The sequence below is a fragment of the Embiotoca jacksoni genome, unplaced genomic scaffold (genome assembly GCF_022577435.1).
Source record: "Embiotoca jacksoni isolate LCO1_2020_lvr unplaced genomic scaffold, fEmbJac1.0.p SCAF_15, whole genome shotgun sequence".
Classification (NCBI taxonomy): domain Eukaryota; kingdom Metazoa; phylum Chordata; class Actinopteri; family Embiotocidae; genus Embiotoca; species Embiotoca jacksoni.
Genome location: NW_027185285.1, coordinates 10,490,194 through 10,512,864, shown reverse-complemented (window position 1 = coordinate 10,512,864; position 22,671 = coordinate 10,490,194). Strand labels below are relative to the sequence as shown.

Sequence of the window (22,671 nt, the reverse complement as noted above, 5' to 3'; positions counted from 1 at the left end):
TTTTTATTTTAAATTCCTCTCATTTAATCAGATTTATTAAGATTTTAAGGAGGGCGGGGTCAGAGGTCAGAGGTCACTCACTGTGCCAAAGCACCGTGCGGCTTTATTAAAAGTCTAACTGCCCGTGACCTGCTTCTAACCCTCTGTCCTCCCTCTTCCATTTTTGCAATAACAGACTTGCAGACGTCAATAAAACAAGCGACTCCAGGCATCTTTTCGGAGGCCCGGAAGCGAAGCTGCTCCTGTGGAGTACAATTACCTCGAAAACAGCTGCTTTGCCCTCCTGACCTGGCCAGGATTTTACCTAAAACCGCTGTGAGTTCCCCACCGCCTTGTTTCACAATCAACACTGTGGAGACGATGTGGAGGGAAGATAAATGCTCAGTAATGCTGCCTCGTTTTTAATGTCACCCCTCCATTTCTGAACATCTGTATTTGCTTCAGCAAACCCCGCACACCTAATGAGCTGTCCTGGTAGAGGGGTGTAATTCAATTAATCATGATGACTAAAACACATTTGTGTGATAAAGTGCATCTGGTTGGAGCAAATGAAAATGATGAAGGGTTAGTTTACTCCCATGACCATTTTATTCTGTTTCTGAGTTAATTAAACTCATCTTTCTACTAATTGGCTAATGATGTTGAAAGGTGGTGTCATTCCAGGTGAATAGATATGTCTCCTCACCCAAAAAAATTACTCCAAATTTTAATTCATGGTCTGGACGAGAGAGGAAAGAGTTCAGGGATCTGTGGAGATTTTTTGTTTTTGGTTTAATTTGATAATTTTTGAGAGTATTTCTTTTGGTAATTTTTGCTCCTTCTTTTTGACAGATTGTTTTTGTAATCATTTCTGCTCTGTTACAATTATTCAAAACTATTCTGTGTTATGATGGCACAGTATGAGACACCACACGATCAATAGAAACCCTTGTGGTGAGACAGCCATCACCATCAGGGACAAGCTGAGTGTAACAGAAAAAGCTGCATTGTTTATTTTCAGTCTCTGCTCCCCTCAAGTTTGAAATATTTTTTTTAAATCCAGTCGCCGCTCAGTCGATACTCATATTGTCTTTTTTGTCATGTGGATTTCAGGTCAGCCTCCCTCAGTCCGAGGCTATGAGAGGGAGAGAGGAGTCCCAGGCCGCACCATCATGCTACTTCTGAGACGCTGGGATGAGACTTTGGCTGGCAAAACACAAGGTAAGACAATATTGATGCATGGGGCCTCTTTGCAGCCTGAGCAGTATGGGATCAAATTAAATCATAAAGATTTTGTGCTTGTGAAATCATGTTCACAAGTAATTTCACAGTCTGCACTTGTATTTTACGATTCGTGTGCACATAAATTATTTTTGCATGCTTGCATCTGAATGCGTAAACTTGTAAAAGAAACATTTTCTCACAAATTCAAATCTGTGAATTTGTGAAACTGTTTTGCGGCTGTAAACATATTTTGTGTATGTGCAAACACATTTTGTGCACACATATAATTTACACATGTGCAAAACGTTTTTGTGCTTGTAGTCTTTAAGATGGACACACAAATTTCCTACTTTTGTGTGTGACCCTGAAGTAACAGACACACAAATTTCCCACCTTCAAGTGTAACACTGAAGTTACACAAGAGCTACAAAAACACAGACGAACTTTGACCCTGTTTTTACACCGGATCTAACCAGCCAATCAGCACGTTGCCTGCTGACTAGCCAATCAAACAGTCAGACACTGGCAGCCAGTCTGCTATCTATATTTCTATGACAGTGAAAAGATTCAGATACAATTTAATTGATTCCCTGGGAGGAAATTCAGGTATTACAGTAGTGTAACATTAACATGATGATAAAAACTAGTAAAATATATAGTACAGTGTTAATGGTAAGGAATATAAGTGTATTATCATAGTCAAAGTTCCCTGACTAAAAAGTAGAATTTCCATGACATAATGAACTCAAAATCAATCATCTTTGTGCTGGTCAGACAAAATCCAGCTGCATTTTATTCCCAGCAGTTTGTGAGCTTTACTTACTAGTTAACAGATTTCCAGTACAAAACTAGATTTTTTTTTTTTTTTAATCAATAACATTATATTAAAGGATATAAAAATTGGTTAATGATAGTATACTATATGGTATATATAGTAGTATAATAAAATACAAAATATTAAAATATTCATAGTAAATGTACTGAATAGTATAGTAGTAGAAGTAGTATAATGATATAATGGCATCATGTATACACTTACACAAATAATAAATACAAATATGTTAATGCTGTGTATTTTGTGAAATCATATTCCATATATTGTGAGAGCTCCGTGCTCCGCATGATACTGATGTTAAAACAGACGACATCTTGAATCTAATAGGGAACAGTTTCATTTTGTGCTGCCTGAAGTGCTTGGAGAGACACCATGAGACAGTGAGAAATATCTAGAACTGGCAGGCAGAGAGATTATCATACCAGCCCCCTAAAAAACACAAACAACACCCAGGTTTTTTCCAGACAGAAGCCTTTTACAAAAAAAAAAAAAAGACAACTCTCAAACTTTTGAAATCCCAACCTCATGCCGTGATATAACTGAGGAGGAGCTCCATGTGATCCTGGCTAAATCGATATGTGCAGCTGCGTCGCAGAAATTGTAGTAGTCCAGGAATCATCAACATGAGGGTGTCAATATTGATGACGAAGCCCATGACAGACAGGTACCTTAAAAAGAAAATGTTTTGTCAATCTACCTCAAGAGAGCACCAAGAAATGTTGTCCATTAAAAGTTTTAACTAGACTTTTTCACAAATATCCATGAGATGAGACACAACAATCAGTGACACTCTTAGGGCGGTCACAAATAGAAAGCTCCAGTTATTTACGAGGTTCTTCCCCCTCAGATACTCCAGAAAACCGTGTCATGTCTTCTTTGCCCTCTGCTCTCGGTCCTTCACGTCCCTCATCTCTTGTGCCACGCTCTCACCCCCCGCTGAGGCTTCACTGAGTCAGGCCTTTAGACCACTGAAAGATGCAGGCGATGCATAGCAGTGGGCTTGGTAGAAAGAAGGATGAAAATGTTTTGAGTAAGACTTACAGCCCATCGCATCACTGATTCCTAAACATTCAGAAAGAACAATAACATTTTCAGTAAGAGTCGACTCTAAACAAGGCTGCAGCACAGATTCATTTATAATGGTGCAAACTATTCACCCCACTGATTGCTGTGGTCTGTAAAGATATGGAATTGTGGCACAGTATCATATTCAAATGATCACATCTAGATATCCAATAGTACTCAATTTACTTGTAAGAAGTGGGGCGAAAGAAAGTATGGAAAAGGCCGTCTTTTATTTTTGTACCATCACCCAGGATTTTGAAATACTTCCTCCGCAAAATATACAGTGCAAAGAAAGACAGCCTTCCTGTCTGTATTCATCTTTAAGGTGTTGCTATCTGGTCGTCGTGTTCCCCTGACATTTACCCATATTTACGACTAGAAATTAGAAATTAGCAGTCCTCTGGAAAATGGCAGCGGCCGTTGCACATAAATAAATCTAAATCCAATGGTACTGTTATTTTCATACATGTATTTGAACTGACAAATTACACCTATCATGCGAGTGAACATTTTTGCTGTATTGACACTTCTCCACTGTCCTGTTTTAGATGAAGGATTCCATTGTTAGCCTACTTCCCCATGATTTAGTCGTTCACGTGATAGATGTTCCCGCTAACACGACCACAGTGGATAGGAAAACTGGTGCTTCCAGACTTCTAGATAATTATCCTCCTTTCTATATGAGCTCGGCATTTTGTTTAGTGTTACTTGATACCGGAATGCACGCACGGCTGTATTGATATTTCTAGTTATGGACGATGTAACACTTGACAGGTGTGTTCCGTGCAAACACGTGTCATTAACCCACCTGTCTCCCAGAAGACTTCCCCTCTGGCTCTGCCATGACGCCCCGGCAGACTGCAGGTGGACGGCGTAACCAGAGCGCACCAGAATCAAAGTGCCTCCTGATTGGATGGTCAGCCGGAAATGTTCTGATTGGCTAGTCAGCGGACAGCGTGCTGATTGGCTGGTCAGCTCCGGCGTAATAAAACGATCAAAATTTGTCCGTGTTTTTGTAGCTCGCGTCTGTAACTTCATGTTACACTTGAAGGTGAGAAATTTGTGTGTCTGTGACTTCAGGGTCACACATAAAAGTAGGAAATTTGTGTGTCCATCTTGAAGACTTTGTACAAACACGTTTTGCACATGTGTAAATTGCATCTGTGTGCACAAAATTTGTTTGCACATACACAAAATATGTTTACAGCTTCAAAACAGTTTCACACGTTCACAGATTAGAATTTGTGAGAAAGGTTTTCTTTTATAAGCCTACGCATTTTTTTTTAAAGTGCACACGAATTGTGAAATACAAGTGCAGACTGTGAAATTATTTGTGAACATCATTTCACAAGCACAAAATCTTTATCACCCTAATTTGATCCCATAATGCTGCTCTTAGTTTTTTTTTCTCTTCGTCACTGTAGAGACCTGCAACAACCCGACTTATCTCACGCCTGTGTGTCTGTGTGTGTGTGTCTGTGTGTGTGTTTGTGCGTCTGCAGCTTCCCAAAGTGCGCGCCTTTCCTAAAGCTCAGTGATGGATGTTCTAAAACTTCCGCAGGCTCTTTTGCTTTGTATCTCACACCAGATTTTTGCTTGAGGGTCAGGATAACAGTTCAAGGTGGAGCCTACAGATGAATGGTTTAATCCTTGGTGTTTAGCACAGTGTGCACTTTGATCAATGGCATGCATCAGTGTGTGGACGTTCAACCTGACCCAGCCCCCATCGACTATCGGCCTCATTTGCATGGCTCTACAGGCATTGATCAGGCAATTAAAGGATTTGTTGAATGCGATTTTTGTGGCAGAAGTGTGTGGCCATTTTATGTGTGTGCTGGTCAGCTATGTTCTTGTACTACTGTACTGTGTGTGTGTGTGTGTGTGTGTGTGTGTGTGTGTGTGTGTGTGTGTGCGCGAGAGAGAGAGAATGTTTTGTGTGATAAGATAAAAGAAGACACAATTCTCACTCTGTCCCAGGACCAAATTACACAGAGCAAATGTATTTGCCACAAGGGCCCATGAGAGGTCATTATCATATCAGCACATTTCATCGTTTTCTCATCCATTCCTCAGCGCTAAGCTTTAAAAAAAAAAAAAAAAAAAAGAATTGCCCTGAAGTTATTCTGCCTTTTTTTTTTTCTCCCATCTCGCTCTTCCTCTCTCTGCATCTCCTTTTTCTTCCTCTCCCTCCGTCCTTTCCTTCTTTCTCTCCTCATCCACCATTAATCAGCCGTGACGTTTAAGAGACTGAGCCTTGGTGCAGAGGAGCAGGAGTGAGAAACTAAATTTCTTCTTGTTTTTGTTTTGTTTGTTTTTGGCGGTGGGGGTGATGAACTGTGCGCCCGCTGTGTGAGCACACTACAAATAGCGCCAGTGCACACTTACTCCCATTACTTGGAGCCGCTGGCCCTCGCCAGCAGCAGCAGAGCGACAGTGCAGCTTTGTAATGAAGTGCCTCAGCACTCGGCCCTCTGTCGTTAGCTCAAAGTCACACAGCTGCTTCGGCTAATGCATGCTTACGCTGCACATTTCCTACTATTGCTGTACGTCATAAAACATTACCATACAGATGCATTACCAGTGATGGGAAATCTCATTAACGACACCACCCTGCTGTTTTTAAGAAAGGAAAAAGTAGCATTCATTCGTGCAGTTTCAGATTATTAGAGAGAAAGATTATTAGTTTTTCAGGCCGGTTATTCAAGTTCAGCTTGCTCTTACATAAAGTGTTTAGAAAAGCACTGGCTGGAATAATGGCTAAAACGAGGGTATATTAGAATAATAATGTCTCGAGTTTTTTAAAAGCTTTATCTGCAACCTTTGTGTACCTAACCTAAATGGGATTCTGGCCCCTCATTATATCAACACCGCTCAGTGGCATTAATTAAAATAGGGGCAGCATTGCTTTTCAATCATCCTTTTTTTTCCAGTCAAATCCATTTAACAACATGCTCTTATTTAGAGTTCGGGAGCCCACGTTAGCAACACAAAACCAGTCAAATACATGGAGCCCACAATCTTTGATGTGTAACACATGAAATGAAAATTTTTCCGATCGTCCCTCTCCTCTCTTCTGGTGCAGGGAAAACAATTAATGGCAGAAATAATGTATTGAAGTGAGATAAATGAGAACCTCTCAGGTATATCTGACTTCCTCCTATAGTTTGGCGTTGTGTTCTTCTGCTGAATAGGCCAGTATTCTTCTGCACTAGAATAAATATAATTGACATCATACTTGTTTTATGCCTTTATTATTGAAGAGTAGAGAGGATTTTATTTCCAGAGACTGCATATGCCTTCCTAAATTAGAGCAAATTCAAGACCTGGGAGTTGGGAGGCTTTTGTTGAGGAAAAAGAAACACTGCGAGGAAGAGGAGAGGACGTGTTTTGGTGGTTGTTTCTGGGGACTCGAGATGGAGGATAGAAAGAGTGCAGTTGTGTGTTTTCACAGGAAGACAATGACTTCATGCGCCCGTGCTGCTGTCTGTTCGGTTTTCTCACCATATGCAAAAATCACACACAGTGTGTGTGTGTGTGCATGCGTGTGTGCTTTTCATTAATTCAATAAACTACATATTACATGAAGAAACTTCCAGTCACGGCAAACTCACACCGGCATATTTCTCTTCTGATCATGTTGTTCATCCAAGCCGTCACTGATGTTCAATTATCTTATAATTGAATAAACGTGTAAGATACGACAGCACAATCGTACAAGGTGAATGGAAGTCTCAGGTTAGTATACCTCTCAGAGTACTGCTGTTATATATATATATATTGATATTAATTAATATAATTAAATGTGGACTGTAAGCTCATATACTTAAGCTTGACCTCCAGGGATAAGCTAAGATCTGTGCGGTGGAATCGATCGGGTTGCAAAACAGTAGATCAATACAGCCTCACTCATCCTTGTCTCCAGCAGTGGAGTGGTAACATAAGTCTCCTGGAAAACGGCCTGCAGATCCAATCATTAGCTGAGCGCTGCACTTCCTACATTTGCTTTGGTGGCATCTGTTATTTTTTGGCACGTCCTCAGATGCTGCTGTGAGGAGGCTTCAGGTGCTGTCAATGTTTGTGCTCCAGTTGTTGTGTACATCTGATGCTGGACTTATTAGTCGATTGGGGGAATTTAATTGGGAAGAGTTGATAAATTGTTTGCATTATTTACAATGGAAAAATGTGAACATATTCTTGCTGCAGCTTGTCAGATGTTCCTTTTTTCTGTTTTATATCTCCATAAATTAAGAAATTTAGGCTGCAGGTTGAGGAAAACAGGCAATGTGAATATGTTAAATTGTTATGGGCACTTTTCACATTTTTATAGACTATTAAAAAAAGGTCACAGTCTGTTACAGTGCCGCCATCCTGCATGTCTGTGTGTTCGGGTCTGAGTTATGACTCCCAGAACGAGTGAAATGTTTGGTGCAAACTGTAAATCAGTGGAAAAGACTCCAACTTCTAACACAAGCTTCCACCTGGTGTTGTCGCTTTCATCTCACCCAATGTGTTTAATTCATTTCTTTGTGGATGTGACTATCTGTGTGAGTATAATGCCGTATTCTGCTTCTGTTGACATACACACATATTTTGCCCGTCTGTTGGCTATAAGTGTGTACATGTATGTGAGCAGTGGTCTGTAGGAGCAGCCCTGTGCTCTGCTTCAGCTGACTTTGTTGTTTTCTGGCCTCACCTAGAGGTTGTGTTGCGGGAGCGGGTGAATGATTTGTTTTGGTGTGTGAATGCCACAGGTCAGCATCTTTACGCAGCCGTGATTGACAGGAAACACTTGTGCTCATGCCTCCAGGAGTAACAATTGTCGGAGTGTTTTGCTGTTTAGCTGAGAGAAAGGGTGATTGCGGCGGGATGATAGACCGAATGAACTTCTTCATTTAGGTAGAGTAAATGGAGGGGCAGCGAGACAGGAAAAATTACCAAGGCTCAAAGCAAAACAGAAACATTGTAACATTATGTTGTTCAGTGTTGCCACAGGCTGAATATGGGCTTTATGCCACTTTGCTTAACATCGTGTTGTCAACCTTGATTTAAGTGCAACTCCACAGTTTCAGCTTTAATTTGGAATGGTAACACCTATGTCCTACTATTTAATTAATGAAACACCAAGAGCTTTGATTAATGTGTTGTTGTGCAGGAGCTGCAACTACGTAATTCTATTTAAACCTCTTTTTCTTCATCACAGCTCCACTAAGCTACGTTTTTCTTTCCCATTATGAAAGCTGTGTCGGACAATAAATCAGCGTACGGCAGAAAAGAGATTACTTTGCTCGACACGCCGTCCTACAGGAGTCGGCTTCCTGCTCTGAGACTGGACGGTGGTGCGTCATCATCTGAGCCACACACACAGACAAAAAAAATAAAATCTCTAAAAGCCTGTTTGCGATGTTGCAAAGATGAAATGGTCAAGCACAGGCAGTGAACCTCAACCATCCCTGAACGCGAGGCCACGTCTCCCAGACCTGCTGCAGTTGAAATGTCACAGCTAATGCTCACCTTGCTTCAGTGGCTTCGCTGTAGCAGAGCAAGTCTCCACAGCATGATCTGCCCTACCTTCCCCCTCGAAGGCTCATCGCCTCGGTCTGTCTTAAACCCTGCAGAAGTCTTTTACTTTGACTCTGTTTGCCAGTAGATAATATTAAAAGTTATTGATTGGGTTGTGTTAAGGAAAAATGCCTCCCAGGAGTTTAGTAGAAGAATTCCCAATAGGGAGGTAATGTCTCCCTGAGGGACCTCATCCACGTCCTGTCAAAACCCGTGATATGTGGCGACCAGGCTGCAGAGAGAGAGGGAAACAGAGAGGCAGAGTGGAGGGAGGCAATCTGTCTCCTATAGAACAGGAAGATGCTGTAATACTTCCAACTGGGCACACAGACAAAAGGCAGCGGGAGGAGATGTGATGTGGGCTATTGTAAGGAACACAAACATAATGGGTTTGTCAAAGTCTGGCTGATTAAACTGAATGTACCTGAAGACGATGCAGCTCTCATGCAGCCATTTAACTTCTTCTGTGTATTCAGTCGATTGTTCCTGTTTGCATCTCGCATTGATTTCTGGAAGCCAGAACCAGAGTTTCAGAGCTATTGAAAACGATGTTAAGTGCCGATGTTGGATTGTTCAGTGGTGGAAAAACTGCCCAACATTTCTGTGCACATGAGAGTTCATACTTATGGGTTCATGACGGATCAATTTCCACAAACTGCGAGTTGTGTCAATGTCCAACATGATGAATACCCGAAAAAGCTTTAAATTAGTCTTAACAAATTAGTAAAATTTTTCATTTGTTCTTTTAGTTCAGTTATTCATCCAGAAATGTACAATATCAGAGAGTACTTTGACAGCTCGAAGCTGAAGCTCTCCTGTTGGCACTGAACTGTTTGTGGCCCCATTGTGGTGCTGCATGAGTTGATTTTCAAGATTGAGAATGAGAAAACACTAAAAAAATAGCAATTGTCCCAAGTAGTGGTGTCACTATTGCAGGTTACACAGTTACAGTATATAAGGGTGGATCTGTGATCACTGGTCTGGTGATCACAGATTTTTGTGATCATTGGTCTGGTGCGGCTATGATTTCTCCATGCACCTGAAACTTTAGCAGAGAGCTCACATGAAGGTTTGTGGCAATTTATTCGGGGAACAGAAAGCATTAGCAGGGAGTCAAATCTGGTGAGAAGGGGTAGTGGGGAGCGACAATAATGTTGTTGTTTGCATTTTTCTGATCCGATGTGCCTTCTTTTCTGTCGGACAATAACATTCTGCCCCTCAGATATGTGAATGTCTCTCAAAACACCTCGCTCAGCTCATTGCTTCATTGCCGTAGGCTTCCTGAACATAAAATTTGATGAGAAATCGCAGCTGTACCCAGACTACTGCTCACAAAACCGTGCAAAATCAGGTGCTGATTTTAATTAACCGACGAGACTTGAAAGCTTCTCAATGCTCTGTGCACATCAGAGTGCTGTGCATTGTTCGCACGCAACAGGAGCATTCTCAGAACTTATTGATACGCCCTCATATCTGCTACTGATTGGAGATAGAAGCAGCACATGAGTTTTGTTGCCTTGTTTTATTAAACCAGTAGCAATGGAAACAAGTTGTGATTATAATGTTGACATATTGTCACCTTTTAACTTGAAATGGCAAATTTGTTAGCAAACTGTTTTTTATTTGCACATTGAGCAGCTATGCTGGAGCATGATCTTCACTGTATTCACTTTCTTGTAGCTCTACTTTGGTCTCCACCAACTCCTGAGGGAAATATGTGTCTGTCTCGCTGCTTCACTGGCAGTCTTCACTGGCTCATCTCAATCTGTGTCTGTGAGGGCACAGAGTGAACAACATGACAGATTGTTAGAGAGGGGTGATGGTGAGGGAAGGTTGAGTCCAGGGTGTAAATGTTCCTGCGCGTGTGTGTGTGTGTGTCCTGTTGATGGAGGTAGGGTGTAAATAACAGCACCGGTAGTGGTGGAGTGGGTGTGAAATTAAACCCTGGCCCAAGAATGTTCCACCTCGAAAGATGAGACAATTAGAATACGCTCACACTGCCAAACCCTGATGGCACCATCATTAAGGGTGTGTGTGTGTGTGTGTGTGTGTGTGTGTGTGTGTGTGTGTGTGTGTGTGTGTGCGCGTGTGTGTGTGTGAGCGTTAGAGAATACGTGTCTTGAATTCTTTTATTGAATATTTTGGACTTTGGCTCGCCAATATCTTGAAACCAGGGAGATTTTTAAAACCATGGACTACTCCATGGCTTTAAAAAAGTGTCCTATGTTCTTAATCATAACAAGTATAGAAATAAATCACTTTAAAAGTTCAAAACATGAACAATTGTTTACAGAAGGATGATAAATAGAGACCTGAGAGAGACTTGTGAAATGTTGCAAACACATAATATGTATGTCGGACCGCTGGGTCACAGAGATGCTCCATTAAACTTATATTTAACAGTCTCATGAGACTCAGTGTAGGATGGAGAGGCAATTGGCCTTAAAGTGTCCCGGGCTAGTAGGTATATTGGACATCTAGCATCCATATTAGCTTATAATACCCAGAACTGAGCACTCACCACAAGAGTCAAGCTGTCTTTGCTCACAGGACTCTCACACAATGTAACTATAAATCCTTCTCAGGATTTATCTGTACAGTTAATATTATGTGACACAGTACTGGCTTTAATGTTATCGTGGGTGCAGTTATGGAGGTGTGATGATGACTGACAGATTCCAACTTAAAACTACAGTATTTATGAGGGAAGATCCGTGGGCAAGTATAAAGGCAACACATTTCATCTTCTAATTAACTGTTAATCCCAGAGGTTCACATGCACATATCACAAATATGCAACATCAGATCATTTTCCGCAATAAATAAATGACCAAGGATACTATTTGTATCTCATTTATTTAATTTGGTTCTCTTCAACTACATTTAAGACTTGTGTGAAAGTCTGATGAGTTTCAGTGCACCATGCAGATATCTTCTCACCTACAAACTGAGCTGGGACCACTCGGAGCTCTTCTTTGCAGCCATGAGAGCGAGGGATGTTTCATCCAATAAGCAATACGTTTAGAGGAGATTCTGACCATTGTTATGTCCAGAGACTCACTGACAAGCCTGCACTGTTTTCAAACCAGTGGAATTACACTATCTGTCACAACAAAACTGCCCTTTGACATTATCTGTAAGTGCTGCCCGAGTGTCTGATGTCTATTATGAAGAAGGGAAACTCTCAGGGTGACACAAGATCTGGGAAGTTATTTTGATTCTCAGTGTGCTGACAAAAGGAAAGCACTTTTAAAACTGCTAAAATATTATAAATATAGACTTGATAGGCATCTGCTTGTATTTTATGTTCTTCTATATCTTTCCATAGGTGCCTATATTTTGGGCGGGATGAGTTGTGTAATTGTTGCGATAGAGACATGCTTAAATGGTAAAAGTTGAGCGACAGTGTACGCATGTTCATTACTTAACAGAGCTTCCGTGGGCCATAAACACAAATGGATTATTTCATAGTATGCATACGCATCATTCAAATTGATCGTGTGTGCTTGTGCGTATGGGTCAGTGTGCATGTTTGTGTTTTTTTGTGCGTGTGGCCCAAGCACGTGTGGACTTTCTGTGTGGTCGCTCTTGTGATTGGGAGCGACCCAGACCTTTAAAAAAAAAAAAAAAAAAAAAAAAAAACAATCAGTGAGAGTGACGAAGAATAGGCGAGCACAGAAAGAAGCAAAAAGACACGCATGCGTAGACGCGCGCACGCTGCAAAGTCCTGGAACACTGTAGTGGACGCTGGAAATAAAGGCAGGACTGAGGAAGGTACACGCACACTGTGCTGTTCTGTTTTCACTTCAACGCAGAATGAGGTCTTACTTTCCACTTATCTCACTCTTGTAATCACTCTCTTTCCATTTTTCCCATCCTTCCCTGTTCCCCTGTTCTATCTCACTTGAGAACTACTCTCTGCTCTCTGCATCATTTTTCTCATCTAATGCTCCATCTCTCTCCCTCTGTCTCTCTCTCCCCCTCTCTTTTCTGTCATGCTTTCTCTGCATTTATCTTCTCTTTCTCTCCCCTGGTTTTTTAATTAAAATCTCACTGTATCAAGGGCTTCTGTTATGGTGGTGATTTAAATGGAGAGCCTGACATAAATGTAACATTACTGTCAGACCAAAGCAAATTCCATCAGCCCTGGTTAAATTTGCAGCGCTGGCTGTTTTCCAAAAGGCTTTTTATTCTGCAGCCAATATCTATACCATCACCCATCTATCTTCTATGTTCCATTATGCTACCCCTTTATTATTTATTTTTTATTTTTTAGCCTATCGGATCAGAGGCATGCATCATGAAGTTTAACAGCTCACGTACATGCAGACTGGGGCCAGAGTGTAACTGGATTTTTGAAACTGATATTATTTTGGAAATTCAAGAAACAGGGGTGTCATAGTGAAGTGAAAGGTTGAATAGTAAATTGTCTGCACTTTTATGGGGCTTTATGAGCTTAAGGGTCTCAAAGTGCTTTACAAGGACACTTCTATATATGGATAGGAGAAACTGGGCATTGAACCATCAGCCTTATGAATAGTGGGGCTCATCATCTGAGCCACAGCTGCATGATTGAACCGAGGTACTGCAGACTTAAAAGTTAGTTTTTAAAGGTGATGGGCATTTCCAGCAAAAATACGATTCGGTATTCGCTGGGAGCTATTCAACTATTCGATTCACACCGTAGACTTGGACTCAACAAATGCCATCCAACTTCACCAACCGTCGTCTTGTAAAACTCTGATCAGATGTATGTCTTTAGTTTCATCTTCGGAGGAGGGCTGTCGTTTGCACTCCACGTCGAACATCAACCTTTCTTCGTTTGGCCGTTGATTATTATTGCTGTAGTCGTCTTAGTGTGTTTCTGCTGTTTGCATCGTGAAATTTAATCTCACAGTGCCACACAGTTTTACCTGCAAAGCTTTGGAATGTGTTCTGCACACAAGCTGAGCACATAGAATGAAATTATTTTCAAGTAGACATGTGCAGCAGCATTTGGTCACTTTTGACTGTTTTGTTTACAACATCACTGATGCAAATAAACCTTTACAAGCACCAGGAAAGTTTAGACTTCAAGAACAATATTGCCTGTATAACTTCCAGTCAGTCAATCTGGGAGTGATAGCTGGTTCTTATCCTTTGTGTTCAGGTTTAGTTTAGAGCTACATTTTTTGTATATCATTTGCTTGTTTCTGAAAGGTTAGCACTTTTACTGAAGGCTAACTCCCCTTTACTGTAGAAATTAATTGTGATTCCAGTGAAGTGTAATTTCCACAAGAAAAAAAAAAGAAATAGAATAATGGAGTAATTCTTCCTCAGTGTAGTGGAAAGAGTCAGGTAGGTTTCCACCTTTGTCTTATACACAATAGAGACCCCAAAAGTTGTGACAATTCAGATTTCAGATTGTGTACACAAGATGTTCTTAAATGTAAACACTTCATTATTGATTCAGTTATATGCACAGGCGTAACAGTGGCGTCCACAGAAGCTGAACATACGTATGTTCAGAGACCAGATTTTTGAGCGTTTGAGGGTTCAAAAAAATATATGTAAAACTGAATATGCAAATTATTGTTTTTAATATTAATATTTAAGATGTAAAACAGTTTTGGATTAGAAGCCTTAGTGACGTTTATTTTTTTTTAACACTAAAAAGTCTGTGCTGCTCTCTTGATCACGCAAAGTGGAAACTGAAATTTGTCCATAATAGTGGCCACGTTGATATATTGATATATTGGTCAGACTCACACACACACACCTGCACATATGCTTGTCATGTACACACACACACACACACACACACACACACACACACACACACACACACACACACACACACACAATCGTACTGACTTGTATGTCCACTGTGCCAACCACCTTGCTGTGAGGAAAGAGTCACTTCCCCTCCTCAGGAGTGTTCTCCTCCTCCTTGGTGAACTCACTCTCTCTGGTGGATGGGAGTCTGTGGTCTTCATAAATCAAGATGTTACCACCGGCAATATAAGGCTACTTTTTAATTAAAACTGTGAATCAGTCGCCCCTGATTATGAATTGTACTCTGCTGCCACTGAATAAAATATATAGGGCTCACTTTTTCTCCCCCCTCTGACTCTTTCCCTCTCCGTCTCCTTCTGTCTCACTCGGTCTGCCCCCCCCCACCTTTCAGTTTCTCTCTTGTTGCTTGCTGCTCAATTTTCCACCAGAAATTGAGAATGTCCACAGCAGGCCTTGGCCAAGCACAGCTACTGAAGGCTGACAGCATTGTGAAATAGTTGAGGAGCTTAGCTGTTGCATAAATATAATAACTCAATATGGAGGCTTTGGCGCCACTGGGGTCAACACCATTATATCACACAAAACAGCCAGGAGGACAGAGACACCACCATAGCTACTTGGCCAGTGGGGCTTGTTTACTACATACTGCCACTCTTTTAATTGTGTCACAACAAGAGAAATATGTTGTTGTTGGGTTGGATGATCCTATCAGAGCAGAGAGGAGAGAGCAGTTATAGCATAACAACAAGGACTCTGTGTCCACTGTAACGGTGGACAACATGGCCTTTTTGTTGCACTTTTATTTCCTTAAATAGTTACATCGTTCACCTAAGTCTCTGCTCAGCTCCTTTTTCAAATCTCCGTGGGAGTGTATTTCCGTGTGGGTGGAGCGGGGGCGGAGAGGAGAGGAGGAACAGAGGTCAGAGGTCAGACAACGTGACCGTCAATTAAAGTCACACTGAGCTGAAAGCCTGTAGAATACAGCTGCTGCATGCTTGATGCTGCATAGGCTGCAAACGTATGTCATACAGTTCCCCTGCATATCAGTGTGACATCAACGGGTCATAATATTGCCTTTATCATGATAAAAATAAATTGTTTTGTAAAAGATATGATATGGCTCTATCCTAGTTTACTGGTCAGGCTCGATGAGTTGTGAACACACAGAAGATACACAGTGAAAATGGCTCCTGTTTTTCTGCCGTTTATGAAGATGGAGGTAGCAAGAAGCTCAAGGAAAAGCAATACTGCTTTTCACTGACAAGCAGAGCTCTGCACTGTTAAATTAAATAAATAAAACCCAAATCTATGAATATATTTATACGCAAAAACAGTGAGTATTAAAAGCTCTGAGGAGTACCACCAGGTTGAAGTTTAACAGCATGTCTCCTTCAATGGGCCTTATTGCTAATTTATGACCTTTTGAGCATCTTGCACCTACAGCTGACATCAGGATGGGGAGATATGGGGATAAGCCAGGCCTCAGCGGAGTAGAAATTAGCTCAATGGAGCGCGGTGGCGGTGGAGCTGGATCGCAGCAGCAAGGGGCTGCAGCGCTGCCACCTCTGCCACCTCTGCCTTCCCTTAACATTATATCAGCAGGCAAGTGAACGGAGGAAGTCCCTAACTGGAATTCAATCTTACAGCATTGCACAAACAAACTCATGAATGATAATGGGTTGCTAATTGGAGGTACTGGAGCGATTCACCCTGCTGACTGCACCGCTGCAAATGGAGTCCTCTGGGTAGCCATGGCGACAGGCCCAGAGAGGCTGCGGATGTCTCCTGACCTGAGCTGGAGTCAGATCATCTTTTACACAGGCTCCCCTTAGTCAGTGCCATCATTTGGTTAAATTTACATACATGAATATTCAAGTAAACTGTCGGTACATCAGTGAAAAGTTAGTTGAAGTGTACAGTTGTCATTGTAAGTGGGGATTTCACATACACAGAGTCTGATGGATTTATTGACCGTCTATACAAGTCCAAATTGGTTTAGGTGTAAATGTGATGTGTTTCAGACTGTAGATCCAAAGATAAAACACACATTTATTACAATGAATATAAATGATGTCTGCCTTATAGTCTGCAGTCGAATCTGTGCTGATGATCTGTATTGATGTGCACTATGATTCACCAGTGTTGGGCTTTTCAAGGTGACCCAACAAGGCAGCAGGTTTGCACAGTGGGAACTATGGTGATTGTCTGACCTGCAGAGGTGTCCTTGAGCAAGACACTGAATCTCTACGAGCTGCAAGGTTGTCATTGTGTAGCTGACCACTCAAACTGACCTTATTGTACATGGACGTAAGCAAAAAAAACCTAACTCTAGGAACAGGTACTTTTGAAAGAGCTGCTTTTATCAGGCAGTTAGTTTATTATCAGCTGAAGGAGAACAGACTGTCCGGCATCTCCGATGCATTTTTATGGAGGATGTCTGCAGTAGACGTCCTGTCATATTGTTCTCAGATTAGAAGAGCTGTCTTGGCTTTGTGTAGACCAGTTTTACTCCAGTGCCACCCACCATGCTTAGGTGTTCACCTGTGGCAGTGTGTTTGTTCCTGTCTGCTTCTATTCCTGCTAGATGTCTGCTGGTGAGCTGGCCAGTTTGACTAACTGTATCTTTGTGTAGTTCAGCGGCAGCTGCCTGTCGAACTGGCAGAGCTCCCCTGTCTGCGCACGTCTCGATGTTGTGCTGCTGTCTCTGGGGTGCGCGTCTCTCTCAGACGAGCATTGGGTGGGATTAAATCCAGGGGACATCCATTGGAGAGACGTTCTTAGATGTCATTATCCCTGTGGGGAGTCTCATCATCATCCTGCAGCAGAGAGGCGCTCGGCACACCAGCCCGGGAAAGGCTGCGAAAGAGACAGCCATGACAGCCTTTGGGTCTGCAGGAAAATTGTGATGATCATGCGAAAAAAAAAAGAAAAAAAACAACACCCGAAAAAAGGCTGGAGATGATGGCAGTCTCCGTGTGTGTGCATTATGGGTATGGAAACTCAAACCCTCCTGCAGCTTCTAATCATAGCAAGTCCTGTGCAAGAATACCTGGAATTAATTGAAATGTGTAAAATTAGCAACAGAATTGATAGCTGAAAATGAAAGTCATCAGTCAATATTCAGCCTAAGGGGAGAATGAGGAGATAGCTACTCTACAGTGTGTTAGCTGAGGTGGTACGAGGCAGAGAGGTCTATAAAAGATTGTGGCTGGGTGATTTTACATAACCTTTCTGCTATTTCATGTACCTACAGAATTGACTGAGTTTTGTGAGGTCACTTGGGAAATCATCAATTTTGCATGACGCTGTGTTAAAGTTCCTCTATGCACACGTTTGCTGTAACATTTTAAAGTGGTATTGTATTCACACACTCGTTGGACATTGTACAGTAGCGGATTAGGCCATGTTTCATGTTTCAGGGCTAACCACACCCATGCCCATGAGATGCTGATTTCCACTTGAAGAGGCAGATTTTGAGCATGCAGCCCCAGTATTATTTTCTTTTAAGAACCCAATCCTGCAAAACATCCACTTGAGATTATTTCCCCCCCACAATAGACGCCTTGCTATACTATACAACCTTGCTGTTTCTCACTAGTACACACTCATACACGCTGAGCCTCACAAAGAAAAAAAAAGACAACACTTGCACACCTACTAATCCAAAAAGGCAGAATCCTGGTGCCAAAAATAACAGCTTGGAATGAGATGGATGGAGGAGGACAGATTATTGTGGCTCTAATCTGTGAAAAGCTGACAATAAAACACATTTAAAGTGATTACAGCACTGTTATTGGCACGAGGGTCAGTGTACCGTGCTCTTCCTATCCCCAGCCTTACCTTTCACCAGACAACGTAGTTTGCTGCATAACTGCACACGTATAAACACTCCTGCAAAGGTCTTTCGCAATGACACATGGGCTGAAGCACTAATGCTGATATAAGGCATCTGAAGAGAGTGGAAGGCGAGTGCAGAAAAAAAAGAGGCAGAAGTGAAGGGAGAGAAAAGTAAGGATGGAGCAGAAAGAAAACAAGAAAGTGGAGAAAGGGATTTCGGCACTGAAGCCACAAATCATGGAGAAGATTAAGCGTCTCTCTTCTGCGAGGCGGAGTAGGTGTAAATAGAAACGTGTCCCTGGGAGAGATCCTAGTGACCGACTGCTTATCTCCCGGAGTGTTATCAAAACACATTTGTCAATCTGAAGTATTTGTCTTTGTGTCTATAGGATGCTTGATATGCAAAAAATACAAATAGCTGATGGTAGATGGTAGGCAACAAACATGCGTGCCTACAAGGACATACATGCGGACACCACCTGAGACGAGACCAAACAGTTTTCACTCTGGTACGACTCCCCTCTGGCTGGGTGGAGGAGTGAAGACGAGCAAGTTGATCGTGCATTATCCCTCCGTCTGACTCCCTCAGCTACAGATCCAGCACATCATCAAACAGCTGCAGGCGCTTGTACCCGTTCAACAGCTGCCACATTTCACGAAACGATGAGAAAACGCTGCACATTGTGACTGTCTCTGCCCAGTAAATTAGCCGAGGGAGTCTGGGGCTCCGCTTGTCCCTTCACGCTGCGCTGTGTCCTGTGGGAGCATCCATGAATGGCTTATGGACTTCCCGTTCAGCCCTGTGGCCTGGTCACTGCCACAAACAGCTGCTGAGAGTCTGGGAAGAACATCTGCATTGCAGTGACTCAGTTGGGGGTATTATTTGATATTAGGCGGGTGTTTTGTGAGCTGGAACACCCGCTTTTGCTCCATCACATACAGTCATGTGAAAAAATAAGTAGATCTCAGGGAAATTGTTGACTTTTTATTCATTTTTAAACACAAAAGAAAATATTTGATCTTTTTTGAAACCGTGCCTGCAGACAAGTGATATACTCAAAAAAAAAATATCGCCAAAAAAAGTTTTTAGTCATTTCCATAATTTATATAAATAAAATAAACAGATTAGTCACATGGAGAAATTAAGTATACTCCTACATTTATCACACCTTCAAATCCATGAAATTTGAATTGCAGATTAGATGCCAATGATTAGAAGCTTCTGTAAACCTCTGACATCGAGGGTCTGCTGTTCTCTTTGCTATTGAAGTGTGTCATCATGCCAAAATCTTTCTGAAAAAAAGGTTGTTGATGCCTATCAGCCTTGGAAAATGATTTAAAAATATCTCCAAATGAATTGAAATATCTTGTTCCACTAGAAGGAAAATCTTCTACGAGTGGTGCAATTTCAAACAACTGACAATTTGTCTCATTTCAGTAAATTCAGCACAAGACCAGATAGTTTAATGCAGAAAACGTCTCTGAGAAATTTCAGTGCAGGATCTGCAGCTAACTCTTGCTGTTGGTGTCAAAGTGCATGTGTCTACAATCAGAAAGAACTTAAATTTGACTTGCATGGGGGGGCATGCCAGGAAAAAGCCTTTACTGTCCAAAAAGAACATCAGAGCAAAACTACAGTTTGCCAATAAACATACAGGCAAAGACCTGCAGCCCTTTTGGGAAAATATCCTGTGGACAGTTATATCAAAGATCGAGTTGTTTGGACACAGTAACAGTAAACATGTTTGGTGCAGACCAAACAGGAGAAGCACAGTGGTGGTAGTATTATGGTTTAGGTTGCGGAATGATCACCTTGAAGTCATTCAATCCACTGATTCAGCTATTTTTGTTGAATGAATGATTGAAAAAACACATTTTCCTTGTGGTGTTGTACAAGTGTAGTACATTTATTTGTAGGCACTGTATCAAATAGGTTGCTTGCCCAAATCTGTCAAAAAAAAACCCCAACATTTCCACCTTTAACAACTAAACAATCATAAATAAGAATCAATTTAAATCTCTTAGACTGCACCTCACATAAGTCATAACCAAGTTCTGTCTGTCTTGTTTTTCCTCCAGTGTACATTTAAAAAGGCTGGATGAAACTCGCATAATCCAGAATTTGGGTGCCAATGAGCAGCAGTAGCCTTCAATACCAATGCAGAGACTTTCATTACTTCAACAGTGCTGGTGGTAATTGTTTTGGTACAGCAGCATGGTAGCTCAGCTCCAGTGCAAAAAGGAATAGAGAAAAACAATCATACAGGCACCATGAACTACTATTACAACAACAACACACACAAAAAGGAAACGCATACATTTGAGGATGTAATATTCACAGTTCAGCTCCCCAGCATACCAAGTAGCCGACCTGACAAAAAGTACAATGATTGATGTAACAATGCAAACAAGTCCAGTTTGAGTTTATTATAGTCCATGCAGTGTGTTTAGGTTGGTATATGTGCTCTTGTTACAAGAGCATAAGATGATTCAGCAGGACAGATATCTCCACCACTGATACACAACAAAAAAGAGCAACATTATCAAGTCAAATAAGTGCAGTAGATAGTTTTGTAGCTCGTGCTAAGGATGTGGTGCATCGTCTTATGTAGGGTTGTGGAAGAATCCTGTATATTAGAGGGTAGTTTGGAGTAGATGAAAAACTCATAAAACCTGATCCATTATTTGCTATGAAGTTTGAATACCTGCGGATAGTATTAAATGTCGAGTGGGCCCTTGTTAACACGGGCCTTTGAATTAGTTCTTCTGTTCAGTATTTACAGGATTTTCACCTGCTTCTTGTATTCAGTCAAACAGAGACTTTGGCTGGTGGCCACCTGGAATTTATTTGCTAATGATTTTATTCATTTATTAGGGATGGCCACTTTGTGCTGTCCTGTAATTGTGGAAAGCGGCATGATTTGTCGAAGGGCTTACCTTACATTGCATCCAGTGCATTAGCTGCTGTGTGTTAAGACTCGGGCCGCATGCCAACGAGTATGGATCAACTTCAGCTTGTCGTATTAAGTCAATTCCTAAACCTTTTCCTGTCGATTTCGTGAATCATGATGCATTTAATGATGTTTTTATAAATGGCAACACTCCAATTAAGAGTGAATGAATTATCAAGGATTTATGCATGAGTTCATGCATTACTTCAGCATTACTTCATACATTAATACCTCATGAAATCATCAGGAAGTAACATGAGTTCAAAGTCTTTCATTGATGATCTCATGCATGAACAAAACATGAGTATTAACTAAGGTGAATACATCATGACTTTAGACTTAGACTTTATTAATTGCAGTGGGAAAATTTAGTCGTCACAGCAGTATAGAAACACAAAAAGGTGCACACAATAAAAAAAATTTACAAATACGTATACATAAAATAAGATAGATAAAAAGATACAAAAAAAACCCAATAATTATGATTTATTAGGCACAATCATGATGAATTCTTTGCAAAACATTTTGGACCACTGAACCAAACTCTGCAGCACAGAGCACATCATGAAATCATCATTAACTAAGTATTAGTTGCTCGTGAGTTTATCATGTTTGTGGCCCCTAAAGTGAAGTGGTGGACCATTTGATCTTTACTATCTATTGTGGGTAAAACAACAGTACGTGCTAGAAGATGCTAGTACAATTCATGTGAGAAAAAAATTATGAAAAGTTATATGATGTTCGTGTCTTATTCATTGTAACCTGAAGGTAAATGGACAGACCCAAAATGCTTCACCACTTCACTTTAGGGGCCACAAACATGATTAACTCATGAGCAACTGATGCTTAGTTAATGATGATTTTAGATGTGCTCTGTGCTGCAGAGTTTGGTTCAATAGTCCAAAATGTTTTGCAAAGACTCCCTCGTGATTTTGCTGAATAAATCACAATCATTGATGAAGTAATCATCCTAGTTATTGCTCCAATTAATGTGTTGCTCATGCATGAGATCATGAATGAAAGAACTCATGTTACTTCCTGATGATTCATGAGGTATTAATGCTGGAAGTAATGCTGAAGTAATGAATGAATTCATGCATGAATTAATGATAATTAATGTAACCTTACCATAAAGTGTTACCATATACACCCTTGGCATTGTCACTGCAGTTTGGTCTGTGATTGGACCACAATCCTTCGAACCATAACGACGTGAGAACATACAAAAATAAAGCTTTATCATCTTTTTATTGTTCACTTGCTACTTTAGCCTTGTGCACGCACATGTAATTACGGATTTAAAATTTCCATCAATTGCATCACATGCTCACACTTGTCTGAACATCCTCATGGCATCAGTGTTAGCAAATGCAAATATCTGTGTAGGCAGGTACAATTTTTGGAAACAAAACATTCAAATTCAAATATAAAACTGACATATGTCCT

The 22,671-nt window shown here is 41.1% G+C and overlaps 1 protein-coding gene across 5 annotated transcripts in view; it reads left to right on the top strand.

The window, feature by feature from the left end:
* LOC138198199 (glutamate receptor ionotropic, NMDA 2B-like) overlaps window positions 1–22,671 on the top strand; it is a 133,559-nt gene that overhangs the window by 5,737 nt on the left and 105,151 nt on the right. For 4 of the 5 annotated variants that reach the window (XM_069149473.1, XM_069149472.1, XM_069149471.1 and 1 more), the window contains exons 2-3: window positions 176–315; window positions 1,093–1,200. In XM_069149473.1, coding sequence (XP_069005574.1) covers window positions 1,174–1,200 — 27 coding nt within the window. In that variant the 5' untranslated portion in view covers window positions 176–315; window positions 1,093–1,173. The remainder of the gene's footprint in view (window positions 1–175; window positions 316–1,092; window positions 1,201–22,671) is intronic. The other variant, XM_069149474.1, reaches the window with a different exon arrangement.